This window comes from Drosophila subpulchrella, chromosome 3R (genome assembly GCF_014743375.2).
Source record: "Drosophila subpulchrella strain 33 F10 #4 breed RU33 chromosome 3R, RU_Dsub_v1.1 Primary Assembly, whole genome shotgun sequence".
Classification (NCBI taxonomy): Eukaryota; Metazoa; Arthropoda; class Insecta; order Diptera; family Drosophilidae; genus Drosophila; species Drosophila subpulchrella.
Genome location: NC_050609.1, coordinates 13,940,935 through 13,961,445, shown reverse-complemented (window position 1 = coordinate 13,961,445; position 20,511 = coordinate 13,940,935). Strand labels below are relative to the sequence as shown.

At 42.3% G+C, this 20,511-nt stretch overlaps 1 protein-coding gene across 3 annotated transcripts; it reads left to right on the top strand.

The window, feature by feature from the left end:
• Positions 1-166: 166 nt before the first annotated feature.
• LOC119545771 (cytoplasmic polyadenylation element-binding protein 1) lies at positions 167-19,056 on the top strand. Of its 3 annotated transcripts, XM_037851618.1 has the most exons (10): positions 167-577; positions 1,440-1,914; positions 11,491-11,713; positions 12,759-13,231; positions 14,034-14,170; positions 14,256-14,487; positions 14,884-15,581; positions 15,641-15,821; positions 15,882-16,267; positions 16,325-19,056. In XM_037851618.1, exons 2-10 carry the CDS (start codon positions 1,897-1,899, stop codon positions 16,689-16,691), a joined length of 2,715 nt encoding a protein of 904 aa, XP_037707546.1. In that variant the 5' UTR covers positions 167-577; positions 1,440-1,896; the 3' UTR covers positions 16,692-19,056. The 3 variants fall into 3 exon arrangements, with proteins under 3 accessions (XP_037707546.1, XP_037707547.1, XP_037707548.1); XM_037851619.1 differs by lacking the exons at positions 167-577; positions 1,440-1,914; positions 11,491-11,713 and adding an exon at positions 12,051-12,609; XM_037851620.1 differs by lacking the exons at positions 167-577; positions 1,440-1,914; positions 11,491-11,713; ... (1 more) ...; positions 14,034-14,170; positions 14,256-14,487 and adding an exon at positions 14,755-14,790.
• Positions 19,057-20,511: the final 1,455 nt, after the last annotated feature.

Sequence of the window (20,511 nt, the reverse complement as noted above, 5' to 3'; positions counted from 1 at the left end):
CACTGTTGAGATATCAAACATGTTTCATAAATGTTGCTCGCAACATTGTTGCGAAACAAGAGAAAAACTAAATGTTGCTTAGCAACAATGTTAACAACGCTGTTAATAACGGCGCAGACTCCGCAGCGTAACAGCGCCTATTTAAGCAGCCGTTCCCGTTCATTTCGTCCAAAAAATCCAATCCCGACAAAAAAATTATAAATAAATATCACGGGATTTAGTTTCTTCTAATAATTTGTTTTGCCCCGGCAAAGTTCGCACTCCACTCCACGCTAAAATCGAATTAGAGCGCCGCCATTCAGCATTCGAACGATTTTCAACAATCAAAATAGTTAATAGTTAAATAGTAACAAAAAAAAATGCATTCGTGAGTGGAGTTTTTGGCGAAACAGCAGTGGAAGGAGAAACGGATAACGGCGAAGGGCGTGCAAGGCAGAAGTAACGGTTCCTGGCGGCGTGTGTGCGAGTGTGTGTAAAAATGTGCTTGGCGGACGACAAAAGAAACGGGATGCGATTATTGCGGGTGCGGAACTAAATTCACACGAATTAATGCGAGGCGCGTGTTTTTGCGACTTTGGTATGTATTGGTGTTGGTTTTAGCCGGCACAACAAATTAGCATAGTTGCTAGGAAAAAGTTAGCTGCAAAAAAAACAGGGCCGCGGCTCATTTCGTTTTCTCTCATTCCCACCGTGCGTATTTTTTTTTACAACTACTAGTATGTGCCGTTGGTTCTTCCTTTTTTTTTGTCCTTCCTTTGGCTCACGTCATCTCTGCAAGAACAACAACAAGCAATCGCCGCCTAAGCTACACGGAAAAAAATAAAGCTCGAAATGCGCAGGTCATGTTATTTGCATACACGAAAAATGCCAAATTGTATTTGCTTACTTTAAAATCATAATGAAATGATATGGGCCATTAAAATATTTAAATTAATCATGCTAGAACACCTAATTTTCTCTCCGTGTATACACTTATTCTTACTACCCATTATTCTACGCACAGAGAAAGAGCGAGTGGAGAGAGAGCGAGACAGGGCTTGGCTCCAGCTCCGTCTTCCATCTCCCATCTCCATCTCCATTTTACAACTCCGCAGCTCATCTCATGCTGATTTATGGCTCTAATAATAGGTTCGCTCAACACACAGCTTCCGAAAGGATTACCCCATTACCCCCCAAAAGGATAATGCATAGTTTGTGTTATTGGCGACCATCAAAAGGGGGACGTTTTAAAGTAAACGACCCGGGATTACAGTTAATTACAGTTAGTTGGTGCTAGAGTGAGAAGAGAGAGAGAGAGAGGGATACGCCTTGATCGATTTACGGCATTTAACGCTCAAGTGCGTACGCGTGTGTTTTCTTTAAACTCCAGTGATTCGGAAACTACAAAGAGGTGTGCGTAGTTATTATTAATTCAAGCCCAATGCCGATGATATTTTCAGGACCTTCGAAATTTGCATCGTTGACGAGGCGGAATAATGAATCGATGACTATTTGCTGCTGATACGGCCACATCTGCCAGCTGTCTTGGGTCCCCTGCGACCGTTCGCCCCCTCTCGCTTGCTCACTCGTCCCGTTATCCTGTGGAGCCCCGAGCGGCGAACAAGAACAACAACACAAACCCAGACTCCAACCGGAAGGCCTGCGCAGGAGAGAGACAGAGAGAGTGAGAGAGAGAGAGAGACACTGCGCGAGAGGACTCTCCGCCGGCTGGGGAAGAGGAAAGGGGAAGGAGAGAGCGCAAGGACGAAAGGCGGAAGTGGTGACATCTGTTTTGCCGCTTTGTCAGCGGATGCTGCTACTGCCGCTCCTGCCGAACACGAACGAACGCGCACGAGCACGAACGAACAGGGAGCACAACGTGAACAAGTGTGGAAATTGGAATTTTTATTCAAAACAATGCCCCTGCTGCAACAGGTATGTAAATAATAATAAAACCCATTCGCACTCCAGAGCGGTAATTGAAACGCTCACGTACGGCAGGAGTCGGAAAGAGCGAGAGAGAGAGAGAGAGAGCGCCATCAGCTGGCTTTTGAAGCTCACCTTTCCAATTGGGATTCGTGAGTGGCTGGTCCGCGATGATCCTAATAAGATTAGTGCCCAACTTTACGCCTCGCTTTTGAGGGGGAGTTTCTGCCCACCCCCACCCCCCATCAGGCGAAACAAAACCCCCCCTCACCGCCCACGTCTGTTGCACATTATGAGTAGTTAAATTCGATTAAACTTGCGGCGTTTTCTGCGCCAGACACCCGTGCGCTTCCCTTTCGTCCTTGCCACCACCGCCACCGCCGGGTGGGTGGCCGTTTAATTGTACTCTTTGTTGCGCAAAATAGTTGCGTGATTTAATTTCGCTTGCCTTTATATGTTTTTTAATTCACTTAAATGAGATGATTCGATTAGGAGACTCGCCGACGCAAAAAAGGCGTAGGAAAAACGACGGAGCTCTGGGTGGGTGGAACAAAAAATCGGCTAAAGTGGTTGCATTTACAAGTTTCGCACTGATATAGCATGTTTTTATCCTTAAAAAAACTGAATCATGTAATTTACTTGGTTAAATAAGTCAACACTTAAAAGTTCTTCAGTTATATACATATTATGTATACGTTCTAACAAAAAAATTACATGAAACAGGCTTTAATCATTGTTAGATCAGTACTTAAAAATGTATTGCAAACGAATTATTAATCAAGTATTTTTATGATATGTATATTTTATTTAATAGGGTATGTCGAATTACAAGCCAAAAGCCTTTAAATCTCAGCAGTGTTACTTAGTATAACAAATTTTAGCCATATTTATTTCCTGAGAGATTACTTCTGGCATATTGGGCTTTTCTTTATCCTCCGAAAAATTAATTATCCTGCCTGACAATCCACTCCATATCAATACACATCAGAATTATGTCAGATACGGCAATTGCCCTTCACCCCCACATGCGAGCCATAATGATTACAATATCCTTTATGCTGATACGCACATGCTAACCAACCCGGCCCGACCCCAGACTTGATTTAAGCGATCCTAAAGCGACTGTCAATATGTGTGACAGGTTTTTCAAGACGCCTCCTCTCGGCGGAGCACTTGGGCCCATTGTTGGCTACGCCATAGCCGCCCGTTTGTATCCTTGCCACGTCCTCCGCCTTCGCAAAAAGTTGCTCATTGTCGACTGTGACAGGAGACCCGGACCCGTCTATTGCTCATCATTCAGGCATTTGACGACAGACGACGCACAGGGGTTGAGGAAAAGCTGCCTTGACTACGTCAATGGATTGGGGATGGCTTTCAAGGAGGCCCAGATGGAGATGGAGGCTGAGATGGGGGGGGGGTCCTGTGCTGCACATTCATGGCCCGAGTTGGCTGACAATGGAGCTGCGCATTTGTTACAATGTTTACACAAATATTTAAGGATAATCCGACGATTTCAAAGGGGTTATTATGCAATTTTTCTTCTCATTTTATTGTGGCTGCCAGCAGCGGCAGCAAAATGGTTGCAGAAAAAAAATATAAAAAGATCCAAATAGACCCAACTGAATAACTAAATGCAAAATGTCAATTTCGTCGTGTAAGCAGAGTCTATCCCCCTTGCTGTATTGCTCGGTACATTCATATTTATTTGCTGGTAATGTCTAAAATGCGTCTACTTCATGCCAACGTGGCGTGTACTTAATGTCCTTTCTCCCCTCGCTCGTAATATTTATATTTTTTGCATTCACTTCCATTGCGCCATTGCCCGCTGTTTAAAATGCCTATAAATAATGCGGGGACGGGGCCCAAAACGGAAAATTTGTCGGTCATAAGAAATGCTGTACATTTTATTTGCTGTGGGATGTGTGATGTCCTGCTCTGCATACATATGTCCATATCCTGCTGTGACATCGTTTCGCACAGCATTTTCTTTTATTGTCCTTTTGCCCGGCGACCAAGGAAGTCCAAGTGGAGTTCAGTTCAGGTCAGTCCATCGATAGCTACGGGGAGTTCTCCAAGGGATGCTTTGAGTCTAAGACAGCAGAGGTTTTCTTTGAGAGATTAATATATTTTCGGTGCATAAATCAAATGAAATAATTCCCTACTGAAGAAGTAAACTGGTTTTTTATTGTTATCCTTTATAAGATATACCCTATTAAAAAGTCTTCCATAGCCAAAGATCTTATATTAAATTTGAATATATTTCGCTTTTTATTTAAAGTTGTTTTTAATGTAATGATTATACACCCTGATTTTATTATTAAATTCTTTTTTTAATGACTAAGCATTAAAAACATCTTACTAACAAGACTATCATCTTATCTAATACTGAAAAGTAATATGTTTTGCGTTAATTTAAACATTTAATACTATATGTGGAATACAATATGCAGATATTTATTGTTACATTGTATATTAGATTCCTCAACCGGAATATACAAAATAGTTTCAATCCCTAGAAACTCAAATCAGAACCTGTTGATAGCTCAAACCCCAACAACCCATAAACAGCAGTATTAATGGTATAATTAAGTGAATACTGGGCCACTTTCCCTAAATGACCGCCTGCAAATGGCAGTTATTGGCCGGCTCAAATTTGATTTCCAGTGGGCAAATCATTGGCATTATTCAAACGCAAACTGGAGTGAATGGAATGGAATGGGGGCGGTAAATCATTGTGCTTGGGCGGTGGCGGCATTAACAGTTGGTTATGTATACTTAAGTATATGCCCCGGGCAAGCTCTGGGATGTCCAGGCCGCCGTTTCCAATACTCCTCGCTTGTGATCCTTGGCAGACTATTGGAATGTCTCGACATTTCGCGCAAATGCCAAAAGTACAAGGCGGCCAAGGAGTCCTCCAACAATGCGGTGGTGCCGTTGGGTGGTGATGTTGGGTGTTGGTGGCATCAGAAGAGCCCCAGGACACATCATTAAAATGTCGATACCAAGCAAATCACACGCCCGCCGCCAGCGAGAAGGATAACAACCAAGAAAATATCAACCGGGGTGCGTTTTGTTGCACTGCCGCCGCGGTTGTGGATTCTGGATGCTGGATTCTGGATTGGGTAGTAGTGGTTGCTATTAGGGCGTAGCCCATTGCAATATGAGCCTCTGGCATTTAACAAAAATGAGAAAAGGGATGGCGGGGTGGAGTAGGGATAAAAAAAAAAAATGCGGAAAATGGCAGAAAAATGAAAAACTGAAAAACAGAAAACGAGTGCAAAATTCAATTGAATTTACTTCGCCAGACGTTGCACACACTACTACTACGACTACTACTACAACTACTGGTTACTGGGCTCAACTAGCATTTAATGCATTGGCAGTGCGGCATGCGTCGTTGTGGTGACCCCCTGAACTCCGCCTGATGCTGCCCTGCCCCGCCCACCATTATTGTGGTTGAGCGGATGACGAAAGGTGGCCGAGGGGGGGGGAGGGTATCAGGAGGCCTTTTGGCCAATGGAATGAGCCACGAGCCCGAGGATGGGGCAGTGCGGCGGTGGCATATACACAATGCTGTTGCGTTATCATTAAAAGCGAACAAAAATGCGGCAAAAGAAAATAGAAGCAAACAGCAATGAGCAACAGCAGCAACATCCAGTCGGAGCAACAACAATACAAACACAAACCACAAAAGGCCAGCACCCAGTTGGAGTCGCCTCTTGTTTTCTATATCCTTGCAAAGGTTCCCAGCAACTCTGCGGAGGGTTCTGAAATGCCCATGATAAAGCAGTTTCGTCCTCACGGATCGCAGGTCGCAGCCTATTTCATCAGAACTTGTCATGAAATTAGATGTTGAAAGTTAAAAATCAAAGTTGGGTGTTAATTGCTTTAAAATAAATGTATAACTGATCTTTATGGGCTCTTAACAAAGTATAAAATAGTCTAATGCAGGGAAACTTCACCCTATAGAGTTGCTAGATGTAAATTATATTAAACTTCAGAGTACTTATCATTCGTATTGATAAAGTTAACATAAAATACTTTTATATAGACACTTTGTATTAAATGCAGGGAGGGATTATTTTGAAACCCTTTAAGGATAGAATCACAAGGTACTTTATATGTGCCTAAAATATATAAGTTGTTTTAAATTAGCCATAAATGTAGAGCTCTCCATCCATAGTTCTTATAAATATAGCCTACTTATAAGGGCAGCTTCAATTAAATGTGCTTATTAATAGAAAATTACGCTTATTGGAACCTTCTATTATAATTAATAGGTACATAGTTATTTTAGTATTATTGTTAAACCTTTTTAACACTTCAATTCCTATAATTTCTAAATATATAATTATTTTAATATATTTTTTTTTGTATATTTTGAGCATAAAGCATCACACATTCGAGGACTTTTCCCAGCACAACTTTGTTGAGTTTTCTGTTTTTAAATAGGCCCGGAAAAGTTGTGCCTTTTCGCCTCGTGGGCTGCCTAAAAAATGTGCAGCATGCACCACCATTTGGCAGGATCTAGAGGAGGAGGAGCTGGAGTAGCACCACCCACCACCAGCACCAGCACCACCACCAGAAACAGATCCACAGATCCAGCGGTGGCAGATAATACAGTGCGGAAAAAGCGCGTGTTTTATTTCCACTTAGCACTCATACAAACGTGCATGTATTGAATGCCTGTTGACGGCTCCTTGGCCCCTTCCACGCCCCCTTTTGGGGCCGCCCACTTGTGACGGCACACCCACCATTACCGCCCGTCGCCGCCCCCAGAGAAACAATAACAACGGCAACAAAGCGCCGAGAATCGGAAATGTTGCCGTTGAAACTGAAATGTCGCTACGCTTCTCTCGTTTGTTTGCCGAAAGGGGGTCTGCATGGGGGAGGAGGGGCTGGCTACGCCCATGTAAAGGCTGCTGCTGTCAGTGACTTGCCTGAATTACGATATTGTTATTATTAAATGGATGGGCTGCATGCGAAAGGAAGCTGCAACTGCGACTGACTCCGCTGAAAAGGAGGGGATGAGCGGTGATGGAGGAGGCGGAGAAGGAGGAGGAGGTCCTGCAGCCTGGGAAGACGTCTGCATGCGCTTTGATAGTTGAGTTTTGATCCAGAAAGGCATTTAATGTCTTGTTTTCATATTGCACAAAACAGAGGACACAAAAACAAGCGCGCACATGCAGTTATGTAAATATGATGGCGACACATCGCTTCGTCCTCAAAGCTGATGAAATGGCACTCCCCTCTCGACAAGCTCGAAACTCAATTTAATTTGCCCAGCCATTGGCATTTAATGAAATGCACAGCACAGCACAGCATCAGTACAGCACAAAACACAAACAAGGCAGCAGCTGCTGAACTGAACTGAACGAGGACGTGGGAGGAGGATCAGGATTCAGGATGCAGGATATGTAGGCGCAGCAATTACGTGCCACTGGATTGGAACCCAACGCCAGCACTGCTTGCTGTCCTGCAGGCATTTGCATCTTATCGAATCCCCAAGCCACCCACCCACCGAATCCTCCTCCAGCCTGCGGACAAAGTTCGAAGTCGAAGAGGTCTCGACACCGGTGAATGCTTTTTAATTTACAAACATTAAACGCCGTCATTGCATTCTAGAGAAATCCACTTAGTTGAACTTTTACAACAGATCGTAAAAAACTTATAAGTATACATAAAGGGGTGCCCGGAGCGGTGCTCAATGGAAGAGTGCAGGTTTTACACGATTTCTTTAAATCTTTGAAGACAAATTTTTGTCTCCTATTGAAAACATTTCTAAACCATGTTGCATATAACGATTATATTGATTTTGTAGTGAAAAGCGGTGTTTAGTATGGATGTCAAATCTAAAAATTTAGAAAACAAAATATTTACTTAAAGAGAAGTAAAGTATATTTTTTATAACGATTTTTAATTAGATTCTTTAAATTTCTTACATTTTGTAACGAAAGCTATCCAAGTGACACATAAATTCCTGACAACCTCGTAATTTGCCAATAGTTTGTGGGAAATAAAAACTTGGTCGTAAATTGGGTTGCATTTACTTGATTTCCCCTTTGGCAGTCCACCAATCGTTTTGCCCCCTCCCAGCACCCCTCAATTTATAGATCAGAACTCCATAAATTTTGCATCCCGAATCCTTTCAGGGGATTTAAACACTCGCCACGTAATATGCAAACACTCTATTACCGCTGGCAAATTCAAATGCATTCGGCCATAACTCTTATCCTTTATGGACTGCCAACCCACTCCTGCCCGCCCTGCGATTCCGTTTTTCGCCCACAAGTTGGCAACATGTAATCGGCCATAAAAAATTACAACTGTGCATTAACCTCTGGCTGCGGTCACTGGGAAAGCGGGGAAAAGGGCAGAGTGCAGAGGGAAATCGAAACGAATCGAATGAAGTGGCCCTTTGGAGGGGAGTGAAAAAGAGGGCAGGATGGAATGGCGACGACAAGGACAACATCGTTATTGAACGCTTATCACTACATGCCATCAAATTTTAATGCCGAAAACCCTTTGGACCAGAGTAAAATGGATGAAAAACAGGAGCAGGACATCTAATAAGTGTTGTAAGCGATGCAAACATAATAATTTGTATGACTTCTGAAAGCAGAAACTTGTAATTTTACAGAGGCTATGGCCCCGGAAACGCTTTTCATCTCCACCCCTCAAAGCCACCATGCCACATCATGTGTGAGTGTATCCGCTAAAATGCAGGCCAGGCCGAGGACCAGAGGGCCCAGGACGAAATCCCAGACCCAAAAGGCAGCCAAGGCAAATCGCTTGCCAAAAATGAAATGCAAGAAAAGCCCAAGAAAATGGCCAACAACCCAGGGTAAAGGAGAAACGAAGGAGGAACACAAAAGCCAAGTCAAATGGACATGGGATAAATAACTACTGAGTTATGGGTGGAATGGCTCCTTGGCCTGGCCCCTCTTGGCTGACATCTCGGATCGAACGCAGAGAGATGCCGAATATCTCCATGTAGCCATCAGCTGGCAGAGAGTGGATGTGGATGTGGAAGGGAAAGGAATTCGGACACAGCAACGCCATTGAATCAAATTTTGCAAATCCTCCACAGCAAAGGACAAGTGGCAGGCGAAGCAGCCGAAACTGAAACAGGAGCTTCGATTTAGGGGAGATCATCAGAGGAGGTGTGGGGCTCAACGAATAGAGCAGTCAATAGGCCAGGGTGCTATCTTTGCGTCAACGGGTGGTTAAGATTTTTTGTCGTATTCAATTTCGTTGTTTATGGGCCCTTTTTCCGGGGAATGAAAGTACATATTGGCCGGGTATCGCTGTTTGATTGAGCTGTTCCTATTGTAAAGCGAGAATTTGGCACTTACGTGTCGGATGTTGATTTTACCTTTCCCCTATTAAAAAAGTTTCCAGAACTAAATCCTCGGAAGTTCAGATTCAAGATATTTCTTACAACCTCACGAAATTTGTAAATTTAATTAAAGCTTTTGGTTTTTATTTTAAGTTTTTCAAGATATCAATCCTATTAGGTTTTTGGCTACCATTTAATACTGAAAAAGATCCTTGCGACGTTTCTTATTTTTAACTTGCTTAAAAATCATTTCACCAATTTATGTATGGCAAGTTTGATTGTATAATCAAGATTTTCCTTAAAATTCCAAATATTTTATATTTAAATAGAATTTAAAAATCATATTTCGCATTTTTCAAAGATATTCATCCCATTTCAAAGACCTTTGCTACCATCTGGTCCTAAAAAAGAGCATCCCTGCTTCCCTTTAAGGGCGGTGGCCTTATATTCTCGTTAGTCTCTCTGACGCCTTTTCTATTTCCGCCAGCGAAAGCTTTTAGCGTCTTACTGCTGTTTTTTGACGACGGATTCCGGGGGAGGATGCGTTTGCGGATGAGAATGCGGATGCGGATGCGGACGCGGCCTCGGCATTACAAAATAGCTTGAAGACTATTTGTAATTTGCATTCATTGACGCCGCTTTTTTTATCGCCTGCCACAAGTTGTAACTGTGGGCGGGCGGTGTGACGTATGTAGGCTAGAAACAAAGTCTGAAAATCCCCCACAAAAGCTCACATGTGGGCCACAATGACGCCTCTAAACGGAGCCGAGTTGTCCGGCACATCCTCCATTTTCGCATCCTGGCAAAGGAGGAGGATGTGTGATTGCCGTGCGTGTGTTCGGATGTTCGTGCCATTTCCGACTTTGCACGTACCTTCATCAAGTTGTCATTCAATTTTTAAATCCATAGCAAGTTTTGTACTTAACATAGTTGTGACATCTTGACAAAGACCAAGGAAGCCGTCGACTGTCGCTCCGTTCCCCGGCATTCAAAACTTGCCGGCGGATGGAAGTTCTTTTCGTCGTTCCCCTCGACTTGTCAGTCCTTTATGTGAGCGGTAGATCTTTAACTTGTGGCCCCAACTGTTTACTGTATCCATTTGGGCCAGGAAAATCGCATCATTTCCACTCGCTGAACAAATGAGCAAATGAGTTTTTGCAAGTTAATTTAAGTTTTTTTATGGAATTCTTTGTCTGAAACACAGATCATGTGATAAAATAATGCCATGGGTTGATCATATTGTCATGGTATGATCCATAAAGTTTTTACACTTATTCAGAGTATTTATGAGTATAATGTAATAATCTTCTTTTAAATGCATAGGTGTCTACTTATGTATGCCTTTCTTGGACCCAAATATATCTCCTTAAAAAATCCATATTCATTTGGCTAACCCACTGACTTGCATAGACCATCAAGGACTCGTCCACAATCTCACTCGTGAATCCTTTTTAGGTAACTGGAACAACTCGTTGGCACCCACTCATCAGCTGACCATTGACCGTCGCCCATCGACAGTGACTTGTTGCCTTGGCTTTGGCACATTTCGCATCATCCTCAGTCCTTGTCCTCGTCCTCGTCATCCATCCCACATAGACACACTTCCTCCTCCTGCTGCTCCTCTCATTTCCGATTGCTGTCACTCGTCTCGATTCGTTGGCTTTCGTTCCGTTTCGTGGGCTGCATTAATCCGGCGTAATGAGTTGTACGCCATTTTGCGCTAAATTGTTTGGTGAGTGCCTGATAACAATATTTGCACTAATTTGGCATTTTTAAGTGTGCTCCACTGACACTTGATGCGCTTTTAATTGCGCCCAGGCGCTCGAGAGTGCTTCAGAGGAGAGCGAGGAAGATTCAGAGGAAAGTGCGACACAAGGGTCGGCTGCTGTGGGTGCTGTCGGTACTGGAAAATGGGGGAAAAGTGGTTGCGGAAAACTGAGGGAGTGGTGTGGTGGTGCTGGTGGAATTGTCTCCTTGTGGCTGTCCTCGTGCGGTTGCCACGTTGTAGCCTGGCATGTGGCAAGAAATGTGAAAGATAAACGATTCATTAGTTGCTACCGTTGGGCGGCTGGATGGGCAGGAACTCTGAAACTCCCCCTTAAACACCTTAAACAGAACAGTAGACAGAGAGACAATAAAAGTTTCACCAACTGTCGCCCGTTTTTATTACGATTGCAGTTCAAATCTCTTGCCTGATGTCATCGTTCTACAAACCCTTCTAACTTTTTCTCTTTTTATATTTCCAGTACGACACTCCTGATTGCTCCGGTTCTGGTGGCAACATGCGAGCCCTGAGCGGAGGCTCCACCTCGGAGCTGTTGCAGAAACACTCGATCAGCTCCTACCTGGATCACCATCAGCAGCAGCAACAGCATCATCAGCTGCAACTGCAGCACCACCAACAGCAGCAACTGCAACACAATCTGCTGGACAGATGCAACGACGATGGATTGATATCCTTCATTAACGGTAAGCATAGGGATCTTAAGAGATGTGCAGAAAGACCCTAATTTATAAGAGTTATTAAGAAGGTTCTAAAGAATTCGCGTTTTGCAGAAATCAAATAAGAGGTATTAAAAATGCTCTAAAGAATTCGCGTTTTGCAGTAAAGAGTCAGGGGAGATTTTTTAAGCAGTTAGGTATTATTAAAAAATAAGAATAAATACGCAATTGATTTCTAATCCTTCACAGCAAATATGTAGACCTTTAGTAAGCAAGAGTAATTAGATACTAGATTATCCTTTTACTTTGTTGTCAAAGTCATTGGACGCAGGAAATGTCAGAGCCCCACAGAAAACATTTCAATAGTTTTTTACTTTTAGAAGTCGGCACACATAATTCGTAGACACTGTCATCATTATTATTAAGTTAATTTAATCATACACTTTTTTTTGCAAGTCGGACTGCCAAACCGTGGTTCGCAGTAAAAAATTTGCATTTTCATTTCGAATTAAAATTGTCACTACTGCAGCAGCAAGAAGCGAAAATTAAATTTTACAGTACCAATCGAAATTTTAAATATAATAGTCCTCAAAATTGACTTCCGTCCAATAAGTAAGCACTGACACAAAAGCGGTAGTCGAAGTCGAAGGCCAGGATTCCATCAGTATTAGCACACAACACATCCATGTTGGGAGTGGAGAAGCCATATATGGGAAAGTCGACGATGTCGATATCGCAGGACTCGTTTGAATTTGGCAACAACAGCGATGTGAGCTCCACCAGCAGCGACACAAGCAAAGGAAGCTCCAAGGACCTTGGCAGCCTGACTGCTGGCGACGGAGCCCAGAACTTGGCCCAAGACGGCAATTCGACCAACAGCAATGGCCAGAGCAGCAACATGGACAACACAAACAGCAACTGCAGTACGCTTAATTTATTAGCAGTTTTGGTCGAATATTTGCAAAGTGCTTGAGGGGCAATAGTTTTGATTTATCGAGGGCTGGGCAAACTTTACGATAATTGTTGACATTGTACTTACCCCTCGACCATCTCTCTCTTTTTCTGTCTGCAGATCCAATCACACTGAACGATCTACTTGGCCTGTGCGGCGGAGGCAGCAGTTCCAATGGAGTGGTCGGTATTGGCCAGAGCCCCTCAACTTTGGTAGGAGGAGGCGGAGGAGGAAGTGGAAGCGGAGGAGCACCAGGAGCTGCAGCAAGTGGTGCTGCAACAACGGGAGTGGGAGGAGCCGGATCAGGAGGAGCAACACAACCTGGGCCAGGAGTCGGATCGGGCCAGGGAGGAGGAGTCGTGGGACCAACCACCGCCACGGGCAACCCATCCGCCAGCTTCGGTGGCAACGGCAGCGGCAGCGACGTCAATAATCTGCTGCTCGCCAGTGCGGCCGCAGCCGCTGCTGCTGCCGCTGCCGCCGGTGATGGCGTCCAACTGTCCGCCAATGCGGCGGTCTACGCTCCACTGACGCCCAGCTCGACCCAGTCGTCGGCCTCGCCGGGCACCAAGTCCAGTTTTGACTACTTCCAGGTAAGGCGGCCAGGTGTCGTTTTTTCGGGGGGCAACTCCCCGTCCGGTTGATGCCTGCCCTCGGATTGTGACCTTCTACCTCTCTCTAACTGCACTCAATTTGCACAGAATTCTCGTAACTTTTTGCTTGTACTCGTATCTATCCCCAAAAACCGAACCGTATTTCTCGCACGGTGACCTTAACCGTCTTATGATTTTCCAACTCTTTCCCTCTGTCTCTGTCTTTCTGTGTTGAGGAGTGGGTCGAAAAATTATAGTTTGGTTTAATAAAAATCCAGAAATAATGATGTTTTATTTGAAAAAGTATAAACTACTTTTAATTAAATATTAGTTTGTTATATTCAGCAAAAAAATAATCTATTTAGACCTGGATATATTTACATATAATATAAAAATAGGTACTAACTAAATATGTATTAAAAACGGATAAAAAATTATGTTAATTCTGTTAAGTTACTTAGAAAGTATAGGATTATATTTACTTTTACATTTTTAAGGATTCCCTTGATATTACCAAATTTAAAATTGTGTCAATAAAACAGTTCCATTAGGTATTTTTTCATCTGTAAACTATTTTTAAAAAATATCGACCCACTCTGTTTGCTATATTTAAAATACCCTTGCAGAGGTTAAAGCATGCGAGAAATCTTTACTACAAAATTAGTTTTTTAGGTACTCTGCCAGGGTATTGCAACTTCGTTTTAGCGAAGTTATCTGTTGTCGTTACCGTTTCCTTTCCTCATTTTAATTTATTTGTTCGTTTCCATTCTTTCTTTCTTTTTGGGTGAATTGGCGAACTTAGTTTGAAAATGTTGCACAAAGTAACCCACTTAAGGCTTTCCAAAGAACAAACATCAGCTTCGATTGCTCTGCACCTTTATCGCCAAGTACGCCTACATCTATTTACAATCGCTCCTTTCACAGTTCACCTTTAGTCAGGTAATAACCGAATTATGATAATACGTGGCACGTGGCTCCATGATTTGGGCACTTTGATTAATCGAGCCCCATTTGACCCTTGCAGCGATAGCAGTAACTCCTCAAGCGGCATCGGCCTCTCCATGGACTCGATCAACATGCTCTACCACCAGCAGCAGCAACAACAGCAGCCCCAGCAGCAAGGATACACTAACCTAGAGTCCTCCATGGGCAGCGGATTGGGACTGAGCCTGGCGAACGCATCCACGCGCTCAAACTCACCAGAGAGCCAGAACAGCGGCCAGTCAATGAACGAGCCAAACCTACTGGACATGATTGTAAGTCTTTCGAATGTAACTACACTCAAAAAAGTATTCGTTACGAAAAATTGCCATTGATGAATTGACGACGGATTACTGCTGTATCTTTTCGGTAGATAGTGATACTTTTTTCAGAACGAACTTATTACTTATATAGATTTTGGGGTAGAAAAGGCACTCTGGATTTTTCCATCATTTATAAAATATATTCGATCACATAGGATTTTTTTACAATAATTAATTAAAGTTTTTTTTTTCAAAATTGCAGTAATTATATATATATACATATATATATATATAATGGCTAAAGTTTTATCTGGGGTAAGGTAACATGCTAATTAGGCGATGCATTTTTATATTACGAGTTGCGATATTTATAAATATCTATTACTTTATCTATATCTTATCTTTCAGAATCTGCTGTCTGTGAATAGCAACAAACTAGCCTCCATGCAGCAGCAGCAGCAACAACATCACCACCAACAACAGCAACAGCATCAGCAGCAGCAGCAACATCAGCTGCAGCAGCAGTACGCCAACCTGAATAGGAACTACGAGCAGCAGATGACCGCCAATGGAGGTGGCCAACAGCACGGCTTTGAACACAACGGCATGGGAGTGGGAGTGGCCAGCGGAAGCAACGACAACTGCCTCAGCCAGTATACCCTGGAAAACCTCGCTAGCGTGGACATGGAACTGGCCAAACTGCAAAATCTGCAGCGCATCAATACGTTAAAGCTACTGCAGGCCCAAACGCAACAGATGCCTTTGATCAATCAGCTGTTGCAGAGCTATGCCGGCAGCACGATGAGCAGTGTCCCGGGAACCAATCTCGGTAGCTTGATGAGCACGGGCGGAGCGTCCATCGTGTCGGATATGACGGGAAACGGTGGTGGCAACGGCACCACCAACGATGGCCACCTGGATCGCGTGGCGAAGTTCCATCGGAGCTCGGCGGCCTTGTGCGATGCCACCTGCACCTGGAGCGGCCAGCTGCCGCCACGTTCGCACCGTATGCTCAACTATTCTCCCAAGGTCTTCCTCGGCGGCATTCCGTGGGACATTAGTGAGCAGTCGCTCATCCAGATCTTCAAGCCGTTTGGATCCATCAAGTAAGAGAGTATACACTGGTTAAACTACTTGTCAACACTAACACTAAATATTGATTTAGAGTGGAGTGGCCCGGCAAGGAGCAGCAGGCTGCGCAGCCCAAGGGCTATGTTTACATCATCTTTGAATCGGACAAGCAGGTTAAGGCCTTACTCTCGGCCTGTGTGGTCCAGGTGGATGACTCGCAAAGTGGCAGTAACTACTTCTTCAAAATCTCTTCACGCCGCATCAAGTCCAAGGATGTTAGTTCCGAGTTTTCAACTAAATTAGGCTCCCTTAAATTTGACACCAATCGTTTTCAGGTTGAGGTCATTCCCTGGATAATTGCCGACTCCAATTTTGTGCGCTCAAGCTCCCAGAAACTAGACCCTACGAAGACCGTATTTGTGGGCGCCCTGCACGGCAAACTGACTGCTGAGGGCTTGGGAAAAATCATGGATGATCTTTTTGACGGTGTCCTGTATGCCGGCATTGATACGGACAAGTACAAGTACCCGATCGGATCGGGACGCGTGACCTTTAGCAACTTCCGCTCCTATATGAAAGCTGTCTCTGCCGCCTTCATCGAGATAAGGACAACCAAGTTCACCAAGAAGGTACAGGTGGATCCGTACCTGGAAGACGCTTTATGCTCTATATGCGGAGTGCAACACGGTCCCTACTATTGTCGGGAATTGTCTTGTTTCCGGTGAGTTTGCTAGTGAAAATGTAGAAATTTCGGATAATAAGGTTATACTCTTTATAGGTACTTCTGCCGCAGCTGCTGGCAATGGCAGCACAGCTGCGATATCGTCAAGAACCACAAGCCCTTGACACGCAACTCCAAGTCGCAGAGCCTGGTTGGCATCGGACCATCCTCGTCGACTGTTTCCTTGGCCTCCTCTAGCCACAGCATCAACGGCGACAACAAGATGGTGCACAGCCAGCCACATCAGCAGCAGCAGAAACATCATCATCAGCTCGACCAGCAGTCGCGGCAGCACAATCTCAATCTGATGGGCAACGCGGGAGCTGCCAATGCCGCTGCCGCCACATCGATGTACACATTCCAACAGCGACAGCTTCAGAAGCAGCATTTGCAACATCGTCAGCAGCAGCATCAGGCGATTTAGACTGCTACGGCTTTTATCCGCACCGTTTTAACGGATATTTCCGCACTTCACACAGTGCGGAATTTTGGACTTTTAGGCAAAGTAGAAGAAATGGCGCAGACGTTTTCGCAGACAGTTTCTTGCAGCCGAGATGGAGACCCAGGCTCATCATCGTCATTATCATTGTAAACACAGTTTTATTGATGTGTATATTAGATCGGTACGATGTGAAGCTTACACGTTGAATTTCCTTTAAGGTAATTAGTGTTAGTCGACTCCCCCACACCGAACACCCTCGAATCGAAACAAAAGACCCCCTCATTCATACTATTTTTTGATAATCATGCTTACATATCAGCATTTGGAGCTGGCATTCGAATGCTAAACGATACATGAAATGAGCAATTTCATTTACTCATTACCCCTCATCAACATACTACTCAAGTTACTTTTTGGCTAAGAAAGCAGTTAATAATTTCTAATTTGTACATGTCTAATTTTAAGCGAACGAAACTGCGCGGCCAATGGCGATGAACTGGATGAGTCTCGTCCAATTTTTCGCGCAGAGAGGTTAGAATAACCATTTTTGTTATGTTTTGCGCTATTACTGAGAAATTTTATGTAGTTTCTTTTTACATAGCCAAGCCCCCAGACCCGAGTTATGATCATTTGATTTGGATTGTCCGTTAAGCGTTTATCAGGGAATTTCAATTTTTAGGAAAACATTTTAAAAATTGTAAATTCGTTTAACTCATCAGTCCCCCCTTTTTGTTACTCATTGAATTGTTACACACCTGAGTTATTATTATATATATAATGTTTAGTTTTTTTGTATTGGATTAGCTCTAAGCATTATCCTTGTGAACATTAACGCGATGCCTGATTGATTGTTGAACTTTGTTTTAAGGAATTATCTTTCTTTGGCTTTTTTGGCTGTTCCAGTTTTAGAGCTCATCGGCAATAAGCATATAATTTATGTCTACTTATTATTTTTCATGTATTTTGAGAAAGGATCTCTCCAGCGCTTATCTATCTAGAATACACCAATGTACGCATAGAAACCTATTACATATTGTACATTACAAGGCTTAATATGATTTTGTAAACCTACAAAGAATAGGGATAATAACCCAAAACCAAATTGATCACTAAAGAAGAATAACGAACATTCACACGTATATTCACCAACCAAACAAATATACAAAATTGCTTTTGAATTCGCCTTGTTTTCATTTGGCAACTCTTAATCCAAGCTTAACCCAACTAAACACTAACCTGCGCTTCCCATGCTAATTGTTACTCTTAAGAATGCGAACGAAGTTAAGAAACTTAGTCTAATATCAAAAGTTAAATTCAAACGAATTTAAGCATAAAAACAATCAAATTACTTTACCGAGCAACTGAAATACTCCAAAAAACCAAAAGCAACCAATGTAATCGAGTAGTTCAGACTTTACGAAACTAACGCTGCGGGTGTTTTGTGACATTTTAACGCATTACTACTCTCTAGGCATTAATTGTTTTTAGCATTATCTCGATCATACACACATACACACACGCATTACGATGAACCTACAGGGATTTTATGGTAGTCTTCGAAAGAAACAAATATGAAACCAAGTAATTATAACAATAAATGAAGGACGACGAGAGGTTAGAAGAGAAGGCTAGACAGCAGCAGACTAGTTGAATTGTTTAGTTTTTAATATAGATTTGCGAGGATAAGCAATTTTTAATTAACCAAGATGGGAACTGTGGAGGGATTGCGGGTCTAGGGTAAACAAGGATGCCTCTTAGTGTAACGGTTTCTGTTGTAGCGCCTATCTAGCTTAGTTTTCTTTGGTCAGGGCCAGATGATCCCCGGGAGACTCTGGCCAGAAGCTGGCCGGTGTATAAGTAGCAATAAACCCAGGCCCACGAATGCCGGAAAAGTGCATTGTTACTAACCATATTTACCTAGCTATACTCACATACATATTGCCTTCGATTAGGAGAGAGGAGAACCCAAGCAAATCACCCACTTAAATCGCTTTAATGCCAACCACAAATCAAAAAGCTTATTGACTACTTTTAATGCAATTAACGTATTGTATATTCCACATCCTTTGCCTACCAAGCGAAAGCAGTCGGGAATTAAGTATAGAAAATAGATTGTAAATGGATATCAGGGGTCGCGGAGCATAACTGTACAGATATACAGATAAAATGGTGCTTTAGCTGAATTATTAGTAATCGTAAGACTTACCTTTATAGGAAAAAACCTAAATGCTCCAACTGCAACAACAAGAAAACACCTTATTTCACTTCACTCATTGGACGGATTCACGGGAGAAATGTTAGGGGACGTATGTTTTTTAAATTAATTTTTTAGCCTTAATAACTATTAGGTGGCTGAGAAGGCAGTACCATTATTTTATTAATAAAACCAGCAAAATGTTTAAAATCTATTGGAACAACAAGTGTTTTTAGCTCGCAAAAATCAAGCTCACATTTCACATACACGTACACTAAAATACCTACACTAGCACACAAATATACAACTACATGCATACATATTCGTAAACAATTTTAAATAACTATAAAATTTACCATATTTTTATTAACCAACGGAACAAATGAAGAAATGCCCAGGCAGGGCGACTTTTAAATGGAACTTTTTAAGGCTATTTCGGCAAAACTCAATTGGCGACTCAATCTCGATCGTATGTTACACAGTTTTACTTTAACGTTTTTAACGCTTTTACAAGCTTAAGAACCAAACAGAACGTGAATTTTAAATTAACACTCAAATGTGTGAAGCAAACAGTTTTAAACTTTCCACACTGGCTTTTCAATTTATTTAAAACGACCTTTTTATTTCCTATCAAAATTGAATAAAACCAAAAGCAAGTTAGGGAGATTAAACAAATGTATCAAAGATTAAATCCAATATATGAAGAGACACACAAAATAAAGTTTAAACGAAATGTAAAGGAACCAAAATCGAACGCTTCCCACGCAAAACCGATAATATTAAATTTTAGCAAAGTAAAAAACCAAAAATGGAACATTAAGAAAATATGCAAAGCGTAATTAGGCAACAATATAACATAATTAACAATCCGAAATACATATAAATAAAACAAAATAAACATATTTTACTGACGCAAGTCATCCGATTATCTATACGTCTACTTCTAAGCCATTCTACACTATACAGAGTAATTATTTTTAAACTCAGCTGAGGTGCGAATCAATGAGGAAGTTCTATCGAAGGAATATCTTTACTTATGCCGATATCTCTACCACGCATTAACTAACCTATACTGTACTCTAAACTAACTCCTACTCGTATTCGAAACCCTATACCACATATTTTTACTATCGTATTACTGATTGTACTGTCAACTGTATTCAAAGACACAAGCGAACATGTGAGACACATTTTGGGGGAACATTAGCAAGAACTTTGCAAATTGAATTTTAAACCAACAATATTTGCTCGGCAAATGTGTTAAAGTTAAGCGTAAGCCTAGCGAATAAGGATAAGAATGCAATAAGAACGGTTTTTAAAAAGACTATTATACAACCTATATATACACCAAGGAATATATAATAATAATTCAGAACGGAATACTAAGCTTTTAATGCAATAATCAAATACCACATATATTATATACATACACGTACATATACAGTGGAGGACAAGAGTTTAGGGCACTCGACTTTGCTCTTGGACTTATTTTTAAAGTTAATTGAGTACACGAACCCCTTTCTTTGATTGAAATTTTTATTTAACTAAAGAGAAAAAGTCAGAAAATAAGTGTATCTGCCAATTTATTGACTTTATTGTTAACAACCT

Excerpts from the sequence above, each read along its gene's own strand:
- LOC119545771 (XM_037851618.1), top strand. Across the intron at positions 11,714-12,758 it reads ATTGATATCCTTCATTAACG|ATCCAATCACACTGAACGAT; the intron begins GTAAGCATAGGG and ends TTCTGTCTGCAG. Across the intron at positions 14,488-14,883 it reads CAAACCTACTGGACATGATT|AATCTGCTGTCTGTGAATAG; the intron begins GTAAGTCTTTCG and ends CTTATCTTTCAG.